Source organism: Monodon monoceros, unplaced genomic scaffold (genome assembly GCF_005190385.1).
Source record: "Monodon monoceros isolate NGI ecotype Baffin Bay Population unplaced genomic scaffold, NGI_Narwhal_1 Super_Scaffold_9, whole genome shotgun sequence".
Classification (NCBI taxonomy): domain Eukaryota; kingdom Metazoa; phylum Chordata; class Mammalia; order Artiodactyla; family Monodontidae; genus Monodon; species Monodon monoceros.
This window is the reverse complement of record NW_021703786.1, coordinates 40,598,197-40,624,478: the sequence shown is the minus strand read 5'-3', so window position 1 is coordinate 40,624,478 and position 26,282 is coordinate 40,598,197. Positions and strand designations below refer to the sequence as shown.

The following is a 26,282-nucleotide window of genomic DNA, read 5'->3' as shown; positions in this document are numbered from 1 at the left end:
CCCGGCTCAAAGGTTCCCCTCCCCGCACCCGCTGTCACAATTATATCCTGAACAGGAAGAGGCTCCAGGACATATGGGATGCGATGGGTGCCTACTCAAGGTCCCACCTCCACGCTCACCCTATTAGGCCACCGGGCACCTGCCCCAGGTAACCAGCTCGTAAGAGGCAGACCCAGTGCAGAAAAGCAGGGACTCCAGGTACCCATCCACTGGGGTGCTGAGGAGTTGAAAAGCATGTTTGAAATCTAACAAATTAAAGGATCCTGCTGCCCTTCTTTAGGTTTGGCATCCACAAAACATAGGGAGGAAGGAGGAAGAATGGGACAGCAAAGGGAGAGAGTTCCCCCTTCTCTGCTCATCCACCTGCCAAGCCAAACCACGAGCCATCTGCAGAGAAGCGGCAAGAGACGGATGCTTGCCATCCAGAGGCAACACGTTAGCCAGCTGGGACAGCCAAGGACTGTCACCAGCACCAGAAAAGCCACTGCAAGAAGAAGGCATCACAGAGAAAGGAAGACCCTGGGGAGATAAAGCCGCAGCCTCCAAATATTTGAAGTCAGTCTGGGGACACGATGGGCGTTTAAACTCCTTGAGGACAAGCTTGCAACCTATAAAACCCAGGTCCAGACCCCCAGGCATGAATGAAGACATCCAGAAACGACTGGAAATTCAGAGGACAGTCGTGGCCTCAGCTGTGTAATTTGTTAATGACAGCATCCCAGGGCATTTCCCCCGCATCACCGGCCCCTCCTCCCCAACCTCTCTGCCAACTCCCTCCTGTGCCCATCAGCTGCCAGAGTGTCATAGGACTCACTCTGGACGCCTCTGCTCCTCTGCCTCTCCTCTCATCAACTCCCCGGCACCAGGACGTCAAATACCCTCCGTAGACACGGACGACTCCAAATCTGAATTTCCAGCCCAGACCTCTGCCCTGAGCCACAGATTCCCAAATCCAAGTGCTTTGCTGACATTCTACATTCTCAGTGTTAACGGCCAGGATGAACTTTCAAAACACAAGTCAGGTCATGCCACTCTTCTGCTCCAAACCCTTCAGTGTGGCTGGGCTGTCCTTCTCAGCATCATGGCCCGAGCCGTCGGCCCGTCCTCTCCTGCCTGTAGCACACTCAGACACGCCAGCCTGGCACTGGTGAACACACCAAACTCTTCCTGCCTCAGGGTCCTGGCCCTTCCATCACCTTCTGGAATTCTCTTCCTGCAGTTCTTCACACAGCTGGTCTCTCCCATCTTTTAAGCCTCCATCCACGGGACTCTGGCAGGAAGAGGCCTGCCATGACCAGCTGCTTCCTCCCCAGTGGTGACTTGCTATTCCATCGCTCTCTCTGTCTCCTACAGAGCGCTGCCCGCTGCCCACAATGACTCATTCATTGTCTATCCTCCGTCTCCCCTGCGTAACTGTGAGCTCCATCCGCCGGGGCAGGGACTGGTCTTTCTTGTTGAGCTCTGTCTGCCCAGCACCTAGGATGCGCTCCTTATATTTGAAGGATGGATGAATGGACCACGCTGGCAGCTCTGAAAATGAAAGACGTTCTCTTGAAAGGTAGTGAGTTCCCCATCACTGGTAGGATGTGCACATGGTGGGCACATTGCAGACAGTCCGAAGCTAGTGGGATGGGAAGGGGGATGAATCTGATGACCTCCCAGGTCCCCGCCAAGGTCAGAGTCTACGTGTGTGCTGATGACCACATACTCAGAAGCCTTCATGCCAGACTTCCTCTTCTCAGGCACCAAAGACCAAATCCACACCCTCAGGCCACCCCATGGCCAATCCCTGCTCCTGAACTACAAGGGATGCTTTCTTGACTCTGGTAAAACCCTGGGAATGCAATTTAAATTTTTTTTTTTTTTTTTTTTTTTTTTGCAGCACGCAGGCCTCTCACTGTTGTGGCCTCTCCCGTTGCAGAGCACAGGCTCTGGATGCACAGGCTCAGCGGCCATGGCTCACGGGCCCAGCCGCTCCGCGGCATGTGGGATCTTCCCAGACCGGGGCACGAACCTGCGTCCCCTGCATCGGCAGGCGGACTCCCAACCACTGCGCCACCAGGGAAGCCCAATTTAAATTTTTTAGAAAGCAAAGTCTGAGCTTCAAGGGCCATATGGTACAGACACAGGTCTGAACAAGCGTTCTGAATTAACTCATGGATGCTGGCATCTGATGAGAGACTCCAAGGGTTGAAACATCATCATTATGACACCACGTCCCACTCCCTGCACCTCCCTCGCCTGCCAGGACCTCCTCATCCCACAGGGGCCTGTAAAATCAAGAGTCATTGCTGGGTCAGAGCTTGCGGGTTGGCCCAGGGAGCCACAGAGATTTTAAATTGCAAAACATGAACCCATAAGTGCAGAGGGCCTCCTGTGTTTTCTAAATTCTGACCAAAAGCTGAGCCACAGATGAGGAAATGGTATGATGTCCTTGCAGAAATGACAATGCCACCAAATGGGCAAACGAGATAAATCTGGGATCACAGAAGACACAGATACAGGAGACCACCGAGGGCTCAAGTCGGGGGCTCCCGAGACTGGCAAGACTTATTTTTTTCTAATTTTCAATCCGAAGCATTGGTTTAATGCTGCCCGCAACCTAACGGCCACTAGGTCGCTGCTGCTGGAAATAGATAGGCGCATTTCTACTTTGTAAAATTTCTGATGTATTCTGCCTTATAAACGCACAAGACTGTTAGTCCATCTTGGAATAAAACAGCTGAGAAACACATATAAGACAGAGCAGGTCTAAATGAAATCATAAACATTAGAAACCCATCCATCTGCACCAAACTCCTTTCTGGGGTCTAGAAGGCTCTACAGGCTGGCCGGCTGCTCCATCTCCTGTGCTCTCTGTTCCTCAACTCTGCCAGGCTCCTTCCCGCCCCGGAGATCTTGTCCTCGGGAGGTCCCGCTGTCTGGAGCCTGCCCCAGATGTCCCTGTGGCTGACTCCTTCCTGGTCATCCTCAAGCGGTCATTTCTCCAAGAGGACACCCTTCCTCACCCAAGTCCCTCATTACACATCACCCTGCTTTATTCTCTTTGTCTTTCCTACCACTGCCCCTGACTATCCACGTCGTTTATTGACTGTTCCGCCCAGTAAAACGGAAGCTCTTGTCCACTCTTGCAGCCTTGGTGTCTGCGGTGGAATCTTCTACGGGGCAGGTGTTCAGTGAATAGTCCTGCATGAAAGAACAGAGGGAGGGGGGAAAGGAGGGCAGGGGGAGTCCTGAGGTGGGAAGTTCAGGGTCAAGGAGGTGAGAGAAGGCTGAAATTCCAAGATGAAGGGGAGGAGAGATGGGAGGTGAGGCTTAATGGGAAACAGGAACAGATCATTCAGGTATGGACCTTAGCAAAGATGCTCATCTGAAGATGCAGACCAGTAAAGGACCTCTGAGAGGTTTTAAACTGACAGTAATATGATGAGGTTTGTATTTTTAAACATCATCCTTGATTCAATATGCAAAACGAGTTACAAGGAAGGAAGAAAGGTCAGGAGTTAGGAGGCTGCAGAACGGCCCTGACAGTAACTGCAGGCATGGTGACGGGCGTGGAGATGAAGAGCAACCAGTGGGACCTAGGATGCTTCTGAGAAGGGAGAGAAGGAAACACATCCAGGCAGACTCTGAGCATGAAGCTCACTGGATGGTGAAGTGGCATCCACTAACACACTAGAGACCAACAAAGAGGGAGATTGGGTGGAGGGGGGCAAAGTCTGGCTGGTTTGGAGATGCCTCTGGACATCCCAGCCAAACTGTCAGGTAGGTAGGTGTATATGCTCATCTGGAGGTGAGAAGAGAGGTCTGGACAGGAAGGAAACAAGGATTCAAGAGACATCATGAAACAGTAAGACTTGTTAATGACTTGGGAGGTGGAAAGAAAGAGAGGCAAGTCGAAGGAATCTCCAGTTTCCAATATGGGTCAGTGTCTTGCTGATGGCGCCCAGGACACAGCAGAGATGGGCTATTTGGAGAATCCTAAAGTAATTGGGCTCTGCTCTGAAACTGCATAGGACACAGCAGAGCTCTCGTAAAAGAGTATGATTGGTATGCAGGGGGGTAGTCAAAGCCCTGAAGGGAAGAGTCTCAAGCCAGGCTTACTGGGAGGTGCTCGCTATTAAATTTCTATGAATCGAAAAGCCATGCTTCCCATGAAGCCAAATGACTCCATTCTCAGCCTCCCTTGTCACTAGGTGTGGTTCTGTGATGAACTTCCAGGAAAAGATAAAAGCAGAAATGTGTGGTCTATCCGGGGACATTTCATTAAAAGGGAGGGGACACATTCTTCTCCTCCTCCTTTCTCTACCCTTGCTTGAAGGGTAGAGAAATGGCTGGTGCTCTAGCAGCCTTTTGGTCCATGAGGATGAGGACCAAATCTGAGAGATGGCAAAGAAATAAGCTAGAAAGTGCCTGGGGCTCTGACAATTTCATGGAACAACCATACCTATCTCAGGCTGCCTACTTCCACACTTTTTTTTTTTTTTCCCACACTTCTTTTGAAAGAGAGAGAAATAAGCTATCTTATTTAGGCCACTACCATTTAAAGAAGTCTGTTTTATGCAGTCAGTCTTAATCCCAATCGGAACGCTAGCCAACTGGTCTGATGTGTCCTTCCATTGCCTTCCCCTTGCTTTAGGTCATCATTGCCTCAGTAGGGAATTGCCTCCTCCTTGCCTGCATTTATTTAAATCCTGCCCATCCTTTGGAGGATGGATCAAATCCCCCCTCCCACATGAGACCTGCCTTCCACTTCCTCCCCTGAAGTCTGGTGCTGCCCGCCTGTCCCCACTCTTTGGGTATCTGGCCTATGCTACCTGCACAGTGATTCATCCCCCTGCACAGAGCTCAGGACTGTCAAGGCCAACGTGCACATTCTCCAAGTTCTTATAGCCCTCAGGCCGAAAGGCATTCAAAACAAAGTCATGATAAATATTCCCCCAATAGGTCTCCTTCACCTCTACCTGCAGACAGGATCAGGATGGGGCTAGAGGGTGTGTAAATACATTTAGAAAATGGAAAAGCAGACAGAGTTGAGGGCATTTAGTGAGGAATCTAAAACTACTCTAATATCAAGAAAGAGTTTGAGGGAAATAAATCTAATCTCTTTCCTTCCAACCGTATAACATAGACGTTTGACTGCCGTGCAGTTAATGTGGCAACAAGCATCTTCCATATAAGAAAAAAAAGTGAATGACGCCCTGCAGAGGTGCACTGCCCCAGCCCCGCACATGCAAAAACAAGCCCCTTCAGCAAAAATAGCAAGTCTTGTAAACCAACGCGTTTTCACATAACATGCTTGCAACATATTCTTCACAAATTGGTATCTGTAACGAATTGCTTTCAGTTACTAAAATAAAAAGTATGTTTGAAACATTCTAAGAGCAAATACGGACCAAGGTGACTGGTTTACAACTAGCAGAGTTCATCTGTAGAGGCAGTCTAATTTTTTTTAATTCTGTATTTTTTTCACCTCTTGTTTGGCACAGAAATGGTTAAACCCAATCGAAAAGGCAAAGGAGTCCCAGAGGCTTCACCCCCATCAGAGCTGAGGTTGTAACACAAGCTGACCCGTCAGAAGATGAGAACAGAGATAGCGACCACTGGGGAAGCAACCACGCGGATTTGGATAAAGACCCGCGATGCACACCCCAAAGTCACTGTCAACGAACCCAGGAAGGTGAGCTCGTACACAAAGAGACAGCTGAGCGATAGGAATAACGCTGGTGCCTCTTTGAGAGCCGCTGCGAGGGCGGAACAGCAGCCACTCCCGACCGCAGAAGAGGCAGGTCCGCAGCAGGCAAACATCACGCACGGTCCAGCAGGTCGGACAATTTAGATCACTGCGCCTCTGCCGACTCATCCCTCTTGAAACCCAGCCGGGTTGGAGTATGCCTGCCAAAACTGCTCCTTCCGGGACTGAGTCGAGAATCCCCTGCCAACCCCACGTGGCCAAATGCCAGCTGGGCAATGTCCAGGTGGACACCTCGGGGGGTCTCAGGGAAAGCCGGCCCTTGTGGGCGGAGTCACCAGTCGTGGCCACCAGGTGTCAGTAGCGAGCAGGGAGCCTCCCATCCTGAGCTTCAAGGAACTCCAGCCTAAACCCTGCCCCGGAGACCGGATGCTGTGGCTTTGGGGCCAAGCAGTGCTGTGGCCACATGCGCAGACGCTCCCGAGTGTTTCAGTTATTTGATTGCCAACTCACAATGCAACCTCTAGGGTGGTTTGAATTCAATATCCTTCACAGACTCCGAGAAAAGTTTAAGGACTGCTCCCTTCAACAAAGACTGGTGTCTTTTCTTCCCCCAGGAAAGTGGAAACATAAAGCAGGGTCTTCTAGTCCTTGCCTATCCTCCCCATATAAACTACAGTAGTTCGAGCAGTTTCTCTTTATACTGAGGTTGGAGATATTTCGTTGGTGATGCTTCAGAGACAGCTTGAGTACTGCTGGGTGCAGAGCCCTGAGGGGAAAAGTCCCACAAAGAAACTGGACCGTGCACATACAGAACGAAGGGCCACTGCCCTTCCTGCTTTGTTGAGCTGCGTCTGAACTGGTTTCTCTCACTGAGCGTAACATCTTCAACAGAAATACTTGATCTAGGGGCAGCTGCAGTCTCATCAAAACGTGTACTTTGCTGGTCTTTAAACCCAAGATGTCAGGAAAGTTCTGTCACATCTATAGGTACTTCCCTCTCCAGGCTAAGGACATGTCCTTTGGAACATGACACCATGCAGAGCCTGGCCCACCGTGTCCTCAATGCCAGGCACTGTGGCCCCTGCCAGGGTGCACGCTGCCACCAGACACCTCCCAGTCACCAAAAAGAATGCATCCTGTTTATCTCTGCCTCTCCACATCCAAAGACACCAGGTCCCCGCTGAGCCCTCCTTCCCTCTGGGTGCTGGAAGTAGCTGCTGTGTGCTTCCATGGCCAATTAACCCCTTAACCTGAACCCAAGAAAGCCTGGTTTCCAACATCTCACAGAAAAGATGCTAAGGACGGAGCAGAAATACTCCCGGGCTCAGCTTGGGGTTGTGCAAATAGCGTCAATGCCCCATCTTGCAACGAGGAATCGCTCAACAGCTATGATGCTAAATGGCACCCCTGAGGCCCAAGATGCAGAGAGGAAATCCTATAACTGGAGACCAAAAGCTGGCCCGTCTATCCTCAGGACAGCCCCTCCATCACTGCACCAGGAAGACACAGGACATTCCTGGATACCCTACCACCGAACCAAAGACGCTAATTGGATTGAAACTCCCAGTGAGGTCTGCCTAAGGTTTTGCATCATCACTGCTGATGTGTGTCCACATTTCTTGGTTCACAAGAAGCCTTACACAAGTGATGGGAAGCAGGGGGTGTGGTGCTCTAGGGCTTCTCTGTAGGTAGAGAGAATGCACAAAGACTCCCCAGGATCTCAGTGTAGCCAGTGAAGCGACCGCCCCTCCCCTTTTGTCTTGGGACGTCTTGGCCATGTCCCACCCCACCCTGGCAACAACTCTCTAGCTTGTGTCTTCCAAGAACAAGTGCTTCCAGGTCTGGACAGAGAAACATGCCGAGGACAGATCAGGACGAACCTGTGAAGCAAAAAACCATTCTCACCGTTTGCTGACGATGTGAAACAGTGCTGGACGCTGCCCAGTGAAGAGGTGCTACAGTTTTGCCAGAGGTCGGTCGCGTGTCCATTGCCCACCATCCATTGCTGGAGAGAACCAGACGTGGTAAATCAGGGGAGCCCGTGAGGAGTGACGGAAAGGGGGAGGGAGAAGACCAAGGGTAGGCAAAGAGCAACCTCATCAACCTGTCTGCGGGGCCTGCCCCTGCCCTGCCCCGGGGCTGCCTAGCCAGAGTCCAGGGTCGTGCTTGAGAAAGGGGAGATGTGGTGGTCAGGCCCAGACAGCCAGAGGGGAGGGCCGGGGCTTTTCTAGTGAAAAGCACTCTGTAAGTGTCAAAGTACCACACACACACATAAGTTGCTCTGTGCCGAGATGTGTGCCATAGTAGAGGGAGCCGTGGACTCAACCCAGGACACCTGCATCCAAGCTCCCCCCACCCCCCATCTCCCGGGTATCATTCCCAAAGCCGCAGCCACTCTGAGCGCATTTCCTTACTTACAATTCCTATCAACCTGACAAGATCGCCATAAGGCACACTTAAGATGTTGGCAGGATGCTGGTAAACGATGGACCAACTCACCAATCCCCAACATAATTATTTCTCAACCTTTGAACCAGGCCAGAACATCACGCCTGGGACTTGCTGTATATACAGAAGTTAAGGCCACGGTCGCATAACTGCCCGAGTCTGGGCTTAGCTTCAAGAAAATAAGTTTAAAAGCTAATGAGCTTGATGTCTGATGGTTTTGCAACACAAGTTATCCCAGTGACCTGTTTGTACTGGAGGAGGCTTTTCTAAGAAGGTGCCATGTCCACAGCGCAAAGCAGACCTGGGGCTGTGAACTCTTAGGGAAAAGCCAATTTGAACTTTCCAATTTCGAGTCCTAAAGGCTGTTTTATGAAATAAACCGCCCATCTGATGGATGCCATTTGGAGAAAAAACAAACCTTCCTAAATACTCCACTTCCTTCCTCAACGACCCTGCATTAAGGAAAATGCTACACAAGCTTATCAAATGAAGGGCCGGGGGTGGGGGAACCCCTGGATCTGTACCTAAATTCTCTGGCTTAAAGAGAGGCCTGCGTGGCTTCACCTAGTCCCGCGCTCGCTTCCTTCCTCCCGCTGAATCTGCTCTGGTTTTCGCAAAACTACTTTTGAAAAGGCGCGGATTGCCAGAAACTGCAAAGGGCCCTGGGATGTCTGAGATGCTTTGTCTGCAAACTGGAGGGGGCACAGTTGGAACTGCCATCCGGAGGCCGAGCTCGGGGTGAGCCCCGGGCGCCCCTCCCGCCCGCCGCCCGCCCGCTGCCCGCCGGAGACTCACGCTGACGATCGTGGAGACGAACAGCAGCACAAGCACCGCGACGTGGAGGACGATGATACCCAGCAGCAGGAGAAGCATTCTGGTGGCGAGTTCTGCTCAGCGGAGTCTCTGCCTGGCCGGAGAGAGGGCCGAACTGGACGTGAGGCCCAGCGAACCGGCCTGACCGAGCGAGCGAGGGAGGAAAGGAAGGAGGGAGGAAAGAAGGGAGGGAGGGACGCGGAGGGAGGGTCCTGCGCTCAGAAGGCCCGGGCCTGGCGCCGCGCCCGCCCGCCCACCCCGCCCGGCGACCGCCGAGAGAGGGCAGCAGCCGACCGCGGCATCCCCGCCCCACAGTCCGTCGAGCCCGCCTGCGACCGAACATCTGCTTTTGGAACAAAACAAGTGGTACGCACGACGCACGTCGAAGTCACCCCGGGAGGCGAGGTTTTTCCAGAGTGCCAAGCAGAGGCCGCAGAGCGCCTCCACCCACCTGGGGGTTCCAGGGCAGCCCAACGAGGAGAAGGGGGGCGGAGGGCGAGAGGTCGCGTTCCCCCGTGGGGTGGAGCTGTGGGTGAGCGGAAGGGGCCCAGATTTCTGCGAGAGGCCCGGGGACACCAGCGGCGAGCTGGGAGGGAGAGCGCGCGGCGGGAAGCCGGGTTCCCAGACCCCAGGGCGCTTCGCATTCCGCTAGGCTCTCAAGTTTCCACCCAGTTCCTCCCGCGCAGGGGAGCCGTCCCAGCCCCAGCACAGCTTGGCATCGACACCAGCGGCCCCGGAGAGAAGGCGCAGAGCTGGGTAGAGCGGAGAAGAAAGAACGGCCGGAGAGAACTGCTGGGGCCGGCGCCTCCTGCCCACCGCGCGCTCTTCCCCCGGCAGCCCTGCGGGCCGGGCCGTTGCGCTCCCGGGACAGGGGCCCAGGAGCCTGGATGGAGGGGAGCCAGTGTCCGGTGGGAAGGAGAGGCGGAGGGAATGGGTTGGGTCCCAGGAGAAGCGCAGCCGGACGGAGCCGGCAGGACATCTTCTCTCCGCCACGGCGTGGTCCTAGCCCCACATTTTGCAGACCTTAGGGACAGAGACCCGCCGACCTGTGGGAGGATTTGCACGTCTGCGAAGATGAGCTGCGTTTGGGGGGCTACTTCAGGACAGAATCTTGGTCCAGAGACATCGTTTCAATAACTCGGTTTTTAAAATACCCAATCGCAAACCTCTCCGTTCCTTCCCTTAAGCAACACGTTCAGTGAAACTCGGGAATGTGCAGGAGGAAATAAGCACGATTTTCTGATGTCTCCCAGAAGGTTTAAATTAAATCCAGTGACTCCTAATGCCGAGGGCAGGGGTGGGGGTGGGGGGCACGGGGGTCCTGTACCCCGGAGATGTCCACCGCAGGGACCGCTTTGCCAGTGAGTCCAGCGAGGCGAAAAGTGCTCCGCCCCTGCCCCATACCCGGACACCAGCACCCGCGTCCCCGGCGGTTTATAGACCACCAGGCACCCCGCAATGGGTCCCTACAAACCCCGTAGGAAGGACGCGAGACAGGCGGTGGTCTACCCGCGATCGGGGACCGCGCCGGCCCGAGGCCCCCTGCTCCGCGCGTTCTGTCACCGTCTACGAAAGATGCCCACGTTCCTCTTCCATCTCCTCCACTTTCCCTGCCAAAAGCACTTACAGCCCAAAGGGATAGCTGTCCCCGATCCTCGGAGATCCTCAGAGTGGCCTCGGGCACAAACCGCGTGCGTCCGCTCGGCGGCTGGCGTCCGGAAAGACAGCTGCTCTGCGGGGCTGCGTGCGCCGAGCTAGGGGCCGGAGGGAGGCTCCCGGCGTTCCCCTTTAACGGGAACAACGCCCTGTCTGCGTCGCTGCAGTAGGGTGTGTCCCCGGGTCAGCGTGTGCAGGGGGGCGGGACCCGGGGAGGGGAGAGGGCAGTGAGGAGGGAGGCAGGGCAGGAGCCAGTTCCTCGGCCTTCACTGCGCCCCAGGAGAAAGTCGATGACTCCAAAAGAGCGGTGGCTTGTCCTCGAAACTAGGAGGCAGCGAGCTTTCTCACCTCCGCTATCCTGGCTCCGCGGAGGTCACGGAGACCAAGAGTTGACCGATATACTGGCCCTTCTGCCCACGTGGGAAAGCCCGCCAGAGGTCGCCTCCGTGGGTGACCGGCGCGGGGCTCTGGGGCGCACGCAGTCGGACCGCGCCCGCGGGGAGAGCCAGCCTGGATGCCCCTGCCACGGGTAGGGGGAGATGGCACTTAAACGCTGGCAGACCTCCCTTCTCTCGGGTCCTGGCGTCCCTGGCCTGCCCTACAGGCCTAGCGGGGCGCACCCGCGCCAAGCCCGCCTGCGCGATCAGCGCCGGGTGCCTCGGATTCCCGGGACCGATCTAGCGGGTCTGCTCGGGTGAGGGTTGGGGGAGGAGGGAGAGGCCTGCCCACTGCAGGACAGCGCGCCCTGGGGTCGCTGGGGAAATCCAGACCACAACCTGGAACGCTCCAGGCGACTTTGCCTGGCTTGGCGCCCGGCCTCGGCTCGCGTCCCCGGCCACAGGGTGGGGAGTTGGCCATTTGAGGTGGGGGAAGCGCAGCCAGGGAAATCAGCTGATTCACAGCCGCCTGAACGGGGTCCGCCCAGCGTCACGGGGAGAGAGGATAGCCCTTCCGGGCGCACGATAGGCGCGCCCCAATAAGACGCTCTGGGGGTCCAGCCTTGAGGCAGGAACCCGGAGCCGGAAGGTGGGTATTGAACGTCTGCCGGCTAATGCAGCAGGTCATACACAGCCAGCCAGCGTTTGTGTCACAACACATCATCGCTCTGAGCGAGGCACATACTCCCATGCTACTTATTTTACTACATGAAAGTAACTGCTTATTGCAGCTAATCGTACATTCTTCGGATAAAAATAACTTGAAAAAAATCTTCCAACAATGGGCTTTCAAAAACCCTTAGATGAAAAAGAAGACTCCTTGTAAATTTTTCGCTCAGTGCCCATGACACCTCTGTGAGAGGTGGTGTGGTCCAATGGTTAGGCACGTTGCCACTGGGCTTAGACGGACCCGATTACCCTGCTTACTCAGGGTTGTGGATTTGGGCAGTTAGCTGAAGTTTGGGGTGCTTCGGTTTTCTCATCTGGAAACAGGACTGAGAATGGCCATTTTAAAGGGTTATGGTGTTGATTAAAAGAGTGTGTGAAGCAATTAGCATAGCGTCTGGAAAAGAATAAAGGATCAGTACCCAGTAAATTGTCACTATTATTATTATTAATTATTATTTCACATTTAATCCTCACAACAACCTTTTAAGGAAAGCCTGACCCCCTAAACGATAATTGCTTATCAATCCCATAGATTGAAAGCACATATGTAGGTAGAAGGACTACCTTCTACCTACCAATGGGAGTGACCTCTCGCCTCCTGGGTCATGGTCTAGGCCGAGTTTGCCCTGGGAATTATTGCCCCTCTTCATATGCCATTCAGACATTTTTATTTATCTAACCAATGTTCACATGATCACCATGTACCCGGGACTATTCTAAGCACTTTATAAATATTAGCATATTTAACTCAGGAGTTTCTTTCCCTTCCTTTCTTTTGTTCCAACTAAACTTTTAAATGAAGTATATACATTTAGAAAAGTGCACACGTGGTCAGATATAGCTCATCTCTTCCTTTCTTTTGAACCCAATGTTTTTATCAATAACCAGGTCACACCACACTGCGGGACACCTGAACCCACCCGTCTCTGGCGGTCACCACACTGCCCCTCGCCTGCGTCCTGCCTACTCAGCCCCGAGGGGTGGAAGACAGGATACCACCCAGTGGGGCTGGTGTCACCAGCTCGGCCACACCCAGAGCCCAGCCAGGGCTCCGCTACAGGTGGAGCAGAGGTTAGGTTTCTCCCTAACCTGCTTACCAATCCAAGGCCACCTGCCAGCTGTGTGTGCAGAGCTGTTTCCCATCAGGGAAGGCGCATCTGGTCCCCTTTCTCCCTTCCACTCTGGGTACACTGAGGTTTCTAGATGCTCCCAGAGGGTCCTTCTCGCCTCCCCAGCCAGAGTATATATCCAGCTCTTAACCAAGGATTTTAGAAATCCTCTGACTCTCCGGTGAATTCCAACACACACGTGCCATCTCCCCTGCAATGCTTTCCATTTGTGGTTGGCAGGGCGTGGGGCTGGGCAGCTCTCTGTAAAGCATAAGCACACACCATCCAGAGGCATAGTTTGCCAAGACAACTCACCAGGCCAAACAGTGTAACCCCTTCCTCCCCGCGGCTTTCTTTGCAGTCAAACGTGACGGATGCCCAGGCAAGGCCCCCCTGGAACAGGGCAGTGGAGAGACCGGCAGCTAGCAGATCTAGCCCCGCTGCTTCCAGCCAGGCTTCTCGAGATGTGCCCTGGTGGTGCTCCCTGTAACTGAAGCCAGACCGGGCGTCCACCCAGTTTATTCAGGGGCTGGTCCAATGCTGGGATATGTCATGGTGGCCTGAGAGCCTCTCAGCCTCTACTATTTAAAGAGACAGCGCCCAGCTTTGCGTATTTGAGAGTAAACACAATGATCCCAAGAGGCCCTGGGGAGTGTGGAGAGCCTGGACTCGGCCAGGAGAGGAGCTCTGGGTGTGCCCGTTCTCACCGCAAGTGGCAGCCTGTGTGAGAACAAAGAGGTCCCCCAGTCCTCGGTCCCATCCCCCTCCCCTCCCAGTGGAGTCTGCAAAGATGAAATACACTGTGCGTATAACACGTGTGTGCAGGTAGGTTCCATCCTTTATCAACAACATAATTTTAAGGGGCTCAGACATTGCACAGGTCATCTCTTCACAGCATCTCTGCAGGGAACCAGATCACGTCCACGGTCCCAGCCCCCAACGGCAGAAGGGCCCTGCTACCTGCCCTGTCTGTCTAGACCCCTCTGTGCTCTACCACATGGGCGGGTACTGGAACACAGCTCCAAGAAATGGGTTCTTTCAGCTCTGTCTTCCATGGGCCTGTAATCGAGTCGTGATTAAATGCTGACCTTCATGAGATACTAAGCAGAGCTCTGTTGAGAACATTCTAACCTGTGGGGCAGGACAGGCTGGAAGGACAATTGAAGAGCTGTTGCGGAGAGGTAGACAAATGAAAGCAGGTGTTCCTCGGGCTCTTTGCCACTTGTCCCCCTTCGAGCTCGGAAATCTCCTCCATCTCTAGCAAGTCCTCCTGGGTGGAAGCTTCAAGGCAAGGGGACTTGGTTTCACTGAATGAGTTTCCTGGATTTCTGTCAGTTTCTCCCCACCTTATGTCGAGGGTCCCCTATCTGGAGCACCCATGCATGCGGGGACGTCCCTCTCTGCCACAGACGCTTTGCGTTCTGTTGGCCTCCGCAGTCAGGAGGTGGCCTGCTGGCCTTCCCCCGTCCTACCCCCAGCCAGCATCTTTCCAGGCCCAGTGAAACCATTTAGCCTCTTTTCATATCTCAGGTCTCACCCTCAGCTGTTCGTCAGAATCACCCGAGAGCCTGGGAATATCCTTGCCCGGGCCCAGAGCCGTGGACGCGGTGGCCTGGGAGGGGGCTCAGGTGTGGGTCATTTCTAATGATCCCGGATGTTCCAGCATTCAGCCAGATTGTCATACGGTGTCAGGCAGTCTCTGGCTTCCTTCCAGCTGCCTTCTCTTGTGGAACCCAAATCGAGGTAAGTCCTAGTGTGGGCTGCAGTGTTACACAAGCTGTGTTCGGAGTCTTGCCAGGCAAAGCAGGGGCGTGTGTGTATATTTGGGGTGTGCGTGTGTGTGTGTGCGTGTGCATGCGTGTGAGACAGACAGACAGACAGAGGAGATTCCCACAATCCTCCGCTGACACGGTGGTGATGAGGACGGATGAGCATGAGTTCCTGGCCTCCCCAGTCAGCCCCCTTCCTGGGTGCCCCCATGATCTGACTCTGAAGCCTGCATGACAGAGGCCGCTGCCCCTCAGGCCAGGACTAAGCCTGGAGACGTCTGAGAAGATCGTTCCTGCTCCAAGCCCTAAGGATTCAGAGGAAGAAAGCTCGGGTAGGGTGGGGTGTGGGGAATGGATCTTGCTTCTGGCTGGATTGAGCCAATCTCATCAGCCCGCCATCCTTGCATGAGCTCTGCATCCGGGACCTGCTCTCCCAGCCCTGTGCCTCCTTCCATGTGGCCCCCTGCAGCCAAGCCCTGAGGACCTGCTGGCTTTGGCTGTGACCTGTTTAACATGCTTCTGGAGGCTTCGAGGCGTGGGAGCCGGTCACTGCTATGCTCTGCTGGCCCCTTCGTGGGTCGCAACACGCTGTCCCACCAACCTGGGCCAGGGTCTCTGCCTCCCCACGGTCAGCCGAGGAAAATGCCTGCCGAGACCTCTCTCCCCGCTTCTAGAGGCCCCTCTTCAGCCAGATGGGACCCCATTCCAGGCATCTGTGTTGAGCAATGTATCCTGAGGACCATGGAGAGTATCCGCTGGGCTACTTGCCATGATAATAAATAGAACAGTCACCAGACCCCATTTATTATTATTATTATTAAATTATCTCCTCCCATCTTCTAGCTAGGGAAAATGAGAATTGGGCAAACTCCCTGAGGAAAGAAAGTGAAAACACATCGCACTAGCTCATCCCGACCGGCTGCACTGTGCTATCTCAGCTCACTAGAGATAAGTCATCCACAAGTCACTCACCAACGTAATAACAAGAATAGCTCCTATATACTTGGTGCTTCCTGTGTGTACGGCATCATTCTGAACATTTTGTGTGAATCAGATCATTTTATCTTTACAGCAGTCTTTGGAAACAGGCACCCCATCAGCCTCTTTTTTACAACGGGGAAACCAAGACACAGTAAGACACTGAGTGATTTTCTCAAGACACCCCGTGAAGAAATGGCAGAGGCCACATTCAAACCAGGCATGTGGCAGCAGAGCCCATGCTCGGTACCCAGTGCTGTTTGGAGTCTCTTATTGGCGTCCGACGTTCATAGCACATCTGTACCTTTTTCATGGCACTTCCATAGATGTTATATAATCTAATTCCCTTTTCTCACCAAAGATACTGACACACTTTATCCATTTACACATCCAGGTTTCTTTTCTCATTAAAAAAGGAAGAGAATGTCCTAAAGCCTCCACCAACTGCCCCAGTCCTGTGCGTCCCCCTTTCCAGCGCCCTGACTTACCCTGCCTCGGAGGTGTCAGTTTCACTGTCCCGTGCAGCCAGCACCGGGTGGAATTAGCACGTGGCTGACAGTTTGATTTCATAAGACCATCACTGTTCTCTACGGGGAGGAGAATCCGAGCAGATTCTGAAAGTGAGAGGCAGCCCTTATTTTCTGCACTTACAGTGGCGAAAATGCGGTTTCATATAGTCTCTTACCTGAAGGGGAATCATGACCATTTTTCTAGCTGGAAACTGAGGCTTGGAGAATTGACAGTGTTTCCTCCAGGGGCCAGCGAGTACCTGCTGGGGCTGGGACTTGCAACCAGCTCCTCCGATTTCCAAACCTGTGATTTTTTTTTTTTCCATTATGCAGATTTCCCAAAGGAAAAACAGAGGTGAGTCTCAACTGGGCATTTGTCCAGTGGATGAAGTTGTTGTTGGAGCATCGGCCCCTCACCAGGCGCTCGGTCAATATCTGGGGAGTGTTTTACTCGACCAGGGAGGACTCTCCTGTTTCATGGCAGCCAGCAGCCTGTGTGGGCATTCCTGTCGAGGCCCGGACTCAGCTGGACTGAAAGGGTCCTCCAAAGGCCAGCTACTGCCCCATCCAGACTCTTCTGAGCAGCTTATTATTAAGAGAGCTAGCAAAGGAGGGGAAAGAAAGCAGAGCAGAGGGAAGGAAGGAAGGGGAGGGGGAGGAGAGAGGAAGGAACGAAGCCGGTGTGACTTCCGTGAGCAGATCCCGCTAGAACTGGATGTGTCTGAAACTATGTCATCTCCAAGTCCCTGGAAGACGTTCTCAATGAGCAACAGAGAAGCAGGTGGAAAGCAGACTATGAGACACAAACTCTGGTTGGCCCAAGGCTGTTCCCTAAATTACACAAATATACAATGTATCATGGGATAAACTGTACCTTTAGCTCCATCACCTGTGGGAGAGAGAAAGCACAGACTGATCACGTGGAACCAATGGCATGATACAAAGTACAAAGAATTCTTTGTTCCCAAATGCACTGTTGCTTAGGAAGGCCAGATTCCATAGATGCAAGCGGAGGGGGGAAGGCAGTCTTTTCTCTGACATCTCACGAGCTGGCAGAGCCAGGATGCAGAAGCAACTCAAGCAAGAGAGGGTCTGGATGGATTTGTACCTGGGATTGAAAACTCTGAAGCTTTCCTAAAAACTTTTACTCCTAGGGACATTTTTCTGCTCTGGGTGGGGAGAGGCTCCCGGAGGTGGGGAAGGGGACAATCTTGCCACATAATGATGATGGGCTAGGAGAGGCGTGGACGGACTTTCCAAGCCCCGTGGAGACCAGGTGCGACAATGCCAATGTTGGTAGTTTTTGAGGGAGGTGGACAGGAAAGTCCACTAAAAGCCGAGGGAATGCTTGATTCAGGCAGATGGGACCACACCAGGCTGTGGGGCATTCATCACCAGCAAAACACAAAAAAAAGCAAAACAAAACAAAAAAAGTACACCTGAAACTAACACAGTATTGTAAGTTAACTCTACTCCAATAAAAATTTTTTTTTAAAGAAAGGGTGCACGCAGACCATCCCGCAGGGGACCTGGAGGGGTGTGGGGGGGCACACCCGCGAAGCCTCGTTGCCTCCACGATGCTTGCTTCTGTTCCATGAGCGCCTCTGAGCTGGAGGAACGAGGTTGCACATCAAGTGAACTTGAGAGCAGAAGTTTTCCTCCTCACGACTCCTCAAACCACTTACCCAGCGTGAAACCTCAGCGGAAGCCAAGGGTGTTCACAGATCGAGGTCAAAACCTTTGCAGAGGTTCAAGGCAGGACTGGGCAAAGCTTCAAGTATTTTTACTCTTCATTGTTAAAGAGTAGGAAATTTCTCTCCAGGGGACGTGGGTGATAAGGCCTGGGCTTCATGCTGCAATTACCTTAGAATTCTGATCTAGAAATTAAAATTCTAGAAATGTGGATGTGCTAAACAAAAAATGCAGCTATATGTTTCAGCACTTTTATAACGAAGGAAAACATGAACATCCTAAATCTCGAACAATAGGGGAGTGACTGGACAAAAGTCGGTACAGTCCTCGGATGAAATGCTGTGTAGATATTCAACATAACGTTGAGGAAGATGATTTAATGAAATGAGGAAAAGTCAACAACGCGTGGTTGGAGGGGGGAGTTACAAAATACCATCCCTATAATTGATCGGCACTCCCCAGGTGCTGTGCTAAAACCTCGCATTTAATACCTACAACAATCCCAGGGTGGGTGGACCGCTGTGACCCCTGCAGCCCCACAAGGCTAACCGAGTGCCCCAAGGGCACAGAGCTGGCAGACGGTGGAGCCCAAGTGTAAACTTGGACCATACATCACTAAATTCCATCAAATGTGCCATCTTAGACTCATCCCAGGTTCCACAGCGACAAAAATGAAAGACTGCAAATCTTGGAGAATGACAGCTAACGTCTGTGTTTCCAACTTGTAACATAAAATGGGAAAAATAAGGTTGCACGCGACGGAACATATCACAGGGTTATTCATGATTAATAATCGCAGATCTTAGCCTCGTGCCTCCGTCACGACGAGCCTCTGACTTTTCTGGTGTCAGTGGAGGAATTTGCACTCGGCCCACCCCAGGGAGGGGTCAGCAGGGCCTCAGGCCAGGCCTCGCGTCATCTTTTGTGCTGTCTCCAGATGGGACTCACACACCCAGGCACGGAGGTGGTAGGACACCGCTGAATCACAAATGAAATACAATGTGTATCTTACGATGTTGATGGTCAAATGTAAGCGTTTACATGGACCGTGAGTTTGGCAACCTTATGTTGTTCGTGTTTAAATACATCAGGAGACTCAGAGAAAAAGGGGGGGGAGTGGCCTGGACTTTTGTTGCTCTTTAGGGACCCTGAATAAGCCAACAGTTCTTTAGTTTAGTATGTGACTTTGAATCTGAGATTCCCTACAACCCTCAACAAAAGCAAGGTCAGACATGGTTCAGATGAAAACTGGTTCATTTGACCAAGGGGATTAAACTGACCGCCTTGTCTTACTATCTTATTTCTCAGAACCTCTCTCTCTCTCTCTCTCTCTCTCTCTCTCTCTCGCCTCATCTGTCCTTTATGCCGTGCAACCATAATGAAATCAAAATACCCTTAATATCTGAATTTCAGTACCTTGTGAGTTCCTAAATCCTCGGAAGACCTCAGGACCGTTTTGAATTTTCCTCCCAAGTGATATATCTTCAAGAGTCTCCCCAAAGGATGCTCTACATGACATACTCACTCCTCTATAATCTTGGCTCCTTGAGCTTATAACCGTGTCTTGGGAATCCCTAGGAGGGAACTAGGTGATGAAGCATTTTCTAAACGTATGGTACCATGGAACGTTTGTTCCCAGATTTCTTCCCGAGACTTAGATTCCCTGGGGCTCACTACTGGAAACACTGGGCTATGTGACCCTCCCCGGCCCTGACGTTCTAGCCTCAATCAGCGGAGACAAGTGGAAGAGATGGCATTTCCTCAAACTGGCTCCAGGCATTTCAGGAAACGAAGAGGCGATGTGTAGGTAGCAGGCGTCGGCTAAGGCCCGCAGGCCAGCTAACTTCCCCCCAGCAGGGAAGAGACAGCTCCCACAGGAGCTGTGATCCTGAGTAAGGAATCGGCTGGATGTGGTCTGAGGTCATCGGAGCAACGTGGTTCCCAATCGCCACTCAGGCTCTCCCCTGTCATACGTTTATTCTCCTTTTAGGGGGACCACAGCATCTTAACTCAGGGTGGCCTCATCCTGGTCTTCAGAAGAACACCCCAGAACCCAGTTATGGGGTTATAGGAGTGATCCGAAGGTGGCCTCTGGGTATTGGCCCCTGAGTGGTTTATATCTTGAGCATAGGCTGAGACCCATTACCTGAAAGCTTGCTGGCATCTAACGCCAATTTTTACACAGCCAATCAGTTTAAAAATAGCCGGAATGAGTAAAGCTTTAGTTATTTAGAAGCTGCCTGCTTTGCGTACCCCATGAAACCTCACCTCACATCTGAAGGCTATTGATGAGAGCCTCGTGGTTGTAAGACCCCCAAACCGCTTCGGTCCTTCAGTCCTCTGACCCAGAGACGTCCCACCGGGCAGCTGGGCAGCCTCAATGGGACCCCCCCCTCCTGAGGAGTTCCTTTCTTCTTCCCTTTCTGGATGGTGGTCCCTATGCAGAGTCTCATGCTGTGACAGACCTTGTCTCTCATGCAACCCTGTCCAAGAGCCTAATGAAGCTTGCTGTGTGTTACAGCTTCCTGTGGTCATATCTTTTTTTCCTAGATCAGCCCCAGGCCCCTCTGATGCACCCCAACATATAGAGAGAGGTGATGCGTGGAGGAATACTGGAGCTGGTGCACAGAAACCCAACGATGGCTGTAGGATGCAGGCTGCAGGGGAGGGCAGGAAATCCTCCAGAGAAACAGAAGCATACTGGTCGTATCATCATGCAGACCATCCCAGCTTCCTCAAATGACCCAGCTGAAGAGCTTCTTCCAGAGAATCCAGGGTGAGAGTGGTTGGCATGGGTTGCCAGTGATGGGCCCCCAACTGGAAGACCTTCTGACAAAGAAGCTTCACTCGATCCAGCTGAGGGAAAAGACATGTTATGGGGCTGGATGCCTGGACCACTTAGCTATGGAGCTATGTAAAGGAAGAACCTGGTCCATGAACCTGTCCGTAAGCCTGGTGGCACCAGAGCCCCACTCTCTGCACGCCAGTGGGTGTGCATCCACTCAGGTGACTGCTGGGGCCATTTTCCTTATTATTTTTTTTCCTGGAAACATGAGGTTTATTAGAAAAGGCAAGAAAACTTTTTCTGCAAGCTCAAGTTCCTCTATTCATTTTTTTCTGTTTTCTTAAATTGAGGTATAGTTGATTTACAATGCTGTGTTAGTTTGAGGTGTTCAGCACAGTGATTCTGAAAAATCTTTTTCAGATTTCTTTTCCTTTCTAGGTTATTACAAAATATTGAGTATAGTTCCGTGTGCTATACAGTAGGTCCTTGTTGTTTATCTATTTTATATATAGCAGTGCGTAACTGTTAATCCCAAATTCCTAATTTATCCTCCCCCCACCATGTTTCCCCTTTGGGAACTATAAGTTTGTTTTCTATGTCTGTGGGTCTATTTCTGTTTTGTAAATAAGTTCATTTGTATCATTTTTTTAGATTCCACATATAAGTGATATCCTATGATATTTGTCTTTCTCTGTCTGACTTACTTCATTTAGTATGATAATCTCTAGGTCCATCCATGTTGCTGCAAGTGGCATTATTTCATTCCTTTTTATGGCTGAGTAATATTCCATTGTATATATGCACCACATCCTCTTTATCCATTCATCTGTTGATGGACACTTAGGTTGCTTCCATGTCTTGTCTATTGTGAATAGTGCTGCTATGAACATTGGGGTGCATGTGTCTTTTCAAATTAGAGTTTTCTCCAGATATATGCCTGATGGAGCCATTTTTCGCCCAACAATTTCACCAGCTGATCCCTACTCCCTATTCTTTATGCACAATGTTACGTGTGAATAGCTGAAACCAGCTGGTGTTGTCTTAACAACCACACAATGAATGAAGATCGAGTTCCCAGTCTACACCAGTGGTTGCTTCTATATGGGAAACAAAAGCCATACAGTTCCTCTTACTAAGGTCACTGGACTTTACTGGCTTCTTCCATGATGACAGAGTAAACAGATGACTAAGCGTTTTTGGCATCCAAGGCCATCGACAGTCAGAACCAGACTCTGGGAGCAGTGTATTTTGAACATCTTAACCTCAAATATGTGAAGAGGAGGAAAACTGAAGGCCTCTTAAAAACATATTCATTCACGGCTTCCCTGGTGGCGCAGTGGTTGAGAGTCCGCCTGCCCCGGTTCGTGGTTCGTGCCCCGGTCCGGGAGAATCCCATGTGCCGCAGAGCAGCTGGGCTCGTGAGCCATGGCTGCTGAGCCTGCGCGTCCGGAGTCTGTGCTCCACAACGGGAGAGGCCACAACAGTGAGAGGCCCTCGTAACGCAAAAGAAAAGGAAACATATTCATTCAGTAGCTCTTTAGTGAGCAGTTACTATGGGCCAGGAGCAAACAATGTCACTTGGTCTCTTCAATCTTGATTAGATGCAAAAGTAGCCGGGAAATCTTCCCATCCCTGTATGCCTGCCTCTCTGCAATGTAGCTTTTCTGTTCCCTCCATGAAGAGGTACAGTCTCTTTCTCCACTGTTTGAATCCAGAGCTCACCACATGACCTGTTTTGGCCAATGGGACGTTAGCAGGATGACATCAGCAGAGGCTTAACCCCCACTTGCCCATTGGGGGTTACTCTCCTGCTGCTGGGCACTGTTCCCCATCATCCCAATAAGCCCAGGGAGGCCTGCTGGGTATCGAGAGACCATACGGAGCGTGATCTCAACCATCCCAGCCAACACAGCAAAGGCCCCAGACGTGTGAGGCACCCCAGGAAAGGAGAGCTGATGCTGGCCCAGACCAGAAGGGATGCCAAACAAAACCCAGCCAGCTCTCAGCATCGTGAAAACCAATAATGTGTCATTTTAAGCCACTGAGTTTGGGGATGATTTCTTACACAGCAGAAGCTAACTGATACATGAAGAATCACAGGGATGGGGTTTGGTACCACACAGGTTGTATTCAGAAGCAGGACTCTCTGCCAGCAGAGCAGAGGCAATGTCCTCGGTGGTAGTGGATAGACTTCGTGGTGCTCTTGGTTCTCTGGGGCCTGGAAAACGGGCTTTCATTGCTGGCTCAGCTGTGTCCGGGAAGAAGGAGAGTGGTAAGGCCAGAGAGACTGAGAAGACTCCTGAGCCTCTGTGGGATCCTATAGACATGCCAGATGGACGTGTCCCCTGGTCACGCACTGAATGTCATGCCACGTAAAACTGCTCTGAAACCTTCTAAATTCTCACTCTCAATTTCTACTTACTCACAGCAGCCCGGTACCAGTTTTTGAGCTGGCACCGGTCCCATGTGTGCACAATACTTCCAGCAGCATCGCTGTGGAGAAGGCTGAGCCCAGCCCTGCAGTTGGTACAATCCCTGGCCTGGAACCATGAACTCATCTGTGGCATAAGCTTGACTATTAAAATGTTTTCTTTGAACACCAAACAAATGGCACTTTTTCAATCCCCAACGCAAGGCCTATGGAAAATCAAAAAACAGGAAAGTTTTTATGAAGGACAGAACCCTTACTTGGGAAGAGCGCTGAATAATGAAAACAATAACTCTCAACGTTCAGCACTTCCTTGGCTAGAAAAAGCAGTTGTACTGGGAAGCATCGTTCTACCACCTGTGGGCCACAGTTTTGATGGCAACGCTGATCTGAGTGCCGGCCCTGTCCCGAGCGCTGGTACAAGCACTGCCCAGCGAGGATCAGCTCTCAGGGCTGCAGGAGCTGCACCCCAACCCGCGGAAGGATGCAGCCTGCTCTCTGAGCGGCCACTCCCCTCCACGGAGCCACCACTTTTTTAACAACCTACAGACACCAGGACCACGAAGGGTGTCGTTTCCAGAGAAATCTGCAAAGTACTTTAAAGAGTGTCCCTTGAAGCATCTTCCTGAGGGAGGGTCTTGAAGCCTTAAGATTTTCCCTTCATGGGTGGAAACAAAGCTTGACACATGTTGAATTGTTCTTTGGAAGGGGGGAAGATGAGACTTGGCAAAGGCTCAGGGCTGCTGCGGCTCCTTGGCAACAAAACCGCATGGAGTCCCAGGACATTCTAGAGCCAGCTTTCCTCCATCTGGAGAGGATGGTTATCTCTGAAAGGTACCAGCATCCGTCCATTGCCAAGACCAGAAGCTGCAGCAGCATCCCAGCCTCTTCCCCTTCTCTCAACACCAGTTACCCACCGGCCACCAAGTGTTAGGAGCTGCACCTTGGAAATGTTTCCACCACCTTCATGCTCACGGCAGCTACGCTATTTTAGGCCCTGGTTTAGTTTCTCTGAATTACTGCCAAAGCCAAATGCTCTGTCCGCCTCCACTTTGTCACTATCTACTTACCATTAATGATAACAATCATCGCCAACTCATTCTGTTCTGGACACTGTGCTAAGTCCTGAAATTTTGACCTGAGAAATAGTTACTATTCCTTTTCACCAACACTTTATTATGCAAAAAATTACCCAAAAATTCGAAAGAGTGACCCAGCGTACACCCAAATTCCTACCACGTGGAGTCTCTATTTGCTCCCTTTTAGCGGCATTTGCTTTATCACAGAACTATCCATCTACCAACCCATTTAACTTTTATTCATTTAAAAGAAAGGTGCAGATGCCAGGGTATTTTTCACTCTTAAATAACGTGGCATGAAAATCATTAAAGTGCAATACATGTTTAACTTTTTTGAGGTAAGATTTACATACAGTACAATGTGCACGTCTCAAGGGCACCACGGGTGGAACTTGATAATTGCATCCACCTGAGTAATACAGAACGTTATTGTCAACCCAGAAAATTCCATCAAGCCCCTTGCCAGTCCATCCCCAGCCCCCAGGGGCAACCACTGTTGACAACTATTATTTTTGGAACTATTATTTGTGTTGTTGTTTTTTAACCAATGAGGGAAACAAAGCTAGAAAAAGTGAACAATTTGTTCATAGAATCAGTCAAAAAAAACCTGGGTCTTTCGATCTCCAGAGACCACTTTCTCAGCCCCGTTTTGTCCACGGAGCTTCAGCCAGGTGCCTCTACCGAGGTAGCACTGCCCACTAAGGGCTCTATGGAGCACGCTAAATATTTCTTGGGAAAAAAGTCCATTGGAGGATTTCCTGATGGACATGAGCATCTAGAAGAATTCTAAAGGTTCTGAGAAGTCCTGCAATAAAAAAAAATCAAAACAGAGCAAAACGAAAACCTGGTTATAGCCTATTTATTAGCTGACTTACATCCTTTTCTCCTGTAACAAAACTTGCTGTGATGGTGCTTTGAAATATCCCCGACATATTCCGTCCCAGGTGACAGGTGGGCTGCACTTTGCAGCGCCTCTAACGAACATGTGTGTTCTGTCCTGCCTTCCAAGCCCTGCCCTACCCCTTCTCACCGCCTGGAATTCTCTCGGCCTCCTTCTCCTCTCTGACTTGTGCTCATCCCCCAGCTCTCAGCTTATTATTTCTCGGAAAGTTCCCAAACGCCCTGAAAGGACCGGTTAGGAATCCATCCCCTGTGTTGCTACGGTCCCCACTTCACCACCCCCGCATCCCGCCCAAATAGCACTCCTCTCCGTTGCCTCGGAGACCTCTTTTTATTTGTCCGTCTTCTGCACTGTCTCCAAGTTGGGCCAAAGCACAATTTCTGACTCACAGCAGGTGCTCCGTGGATGACTGTGAATTTTAACCTTGCAGCTTGGAGCAGGGCTGACCTTGTTGGTGAGTCCCTAGTATATCACAGAAATGAATCTGTGACAAAGTGCTGTTGGTCGGGCTCCTGTCCCACAAAACCACAAATGTCACAATCCTGCCACCAGCACCCCGGGGACTGTGCACAGAGGTAGTCGTGGACTGTAATGGGGGCACCCAGGCTGGCTGCTGACCTCTGTCACATCTGGCCCTGGAGGATGGGAAGTGAGTGAGATGGAAGGGCCATCGAGTCCCTGAGGCTGCCCGGGACCCTGGTCAGCTTTGATTTCAGTTCAAGTTCTCATATGTTCGTACAAGCAGCTCCTTTTTCTTCCTCTGTCTCTATTTCTGACAACCAAAATAACTACCTGCACATCAAGATTTTTAACACTTCTTGATTCCATTGCTGGAGGGTCCTTCTTTTAGGTTAGGGATGTTGAAACATGCATCAGTTTTTTATCAGATGCTTCCAAGTGATGGAGGTGGAATCCACTCCCTGGAGAGGACCCCGTGGACAGAGAAGGACCAGTTCTGGGAGGAGGCATTGCCCGGGGAAGCGGGGAGGTGCAGGCTGCTGAAGGGCGTCCAGACAGAGGAGAGCATCGGGCAGCAGGTGCTTGGACCCGGGGTCCCAGGAGCGTGTGGAAGGAAGGTGCTAAGGACTTTTGGTGAGCACCAAAATGCACCAGGCTTAAGTGCCTAGCACATTATTTCTGTGTTCTTCAGAGCAACCCTATCATCCCAAGCCAACTGAGGCTCAGAGAAATTAAACGAGATACCCAAAGTCACACAGTTACCATGTGCTTACAAAGAACTACAATCACTACTACATAAGCCCCCAACAAAATCACTCTTTTCCATTCCCTAATGATGCAGTTTTAGAGAATTCT

General features: G+C 51.6%; 1 protein-coding gene across 2 annotated transcripts in view; it reads right to left on the bottom strand.

Annotated features, from left to right (window-relative positions):
• Nucleotides 1-13,366, bottom strand: part of PMP22 (peripheral myelin protein 22) — a 28,546-nt gene extending 15,180 nt beyond the window's left edge. Inside the window, exons 1-3 of one of the 2 annotated variants that reach the window (XM_029210615.1) lie at nt 13,143-13,366; nt 8,939-9,050; nt 7,601-7,700 (exon numbers count right to left, since the gene is read on the bottom strand). In XM_029210615.1, coding sequence (XP_029066448.1) covers nt 7,601-7,700; nt 8,939-9,016 — 178 coding nt within the window. In that variant the 5' untranslated portion in view covers nt 9,017-9,050; nt 13,143-13,366. Of the gene's footprint in view, nt 1-7,600; nt 7,701-8,938; nt 9,051-10,583; nt 10,757-13,142 lie in introns of those variants that run through there. The other variant, XM_029210614.1, reaches the window with a different exon arrangement.
• Between the last annotated feature and the right edge of the window lie 12,916 nt (nt 13,367-26,282).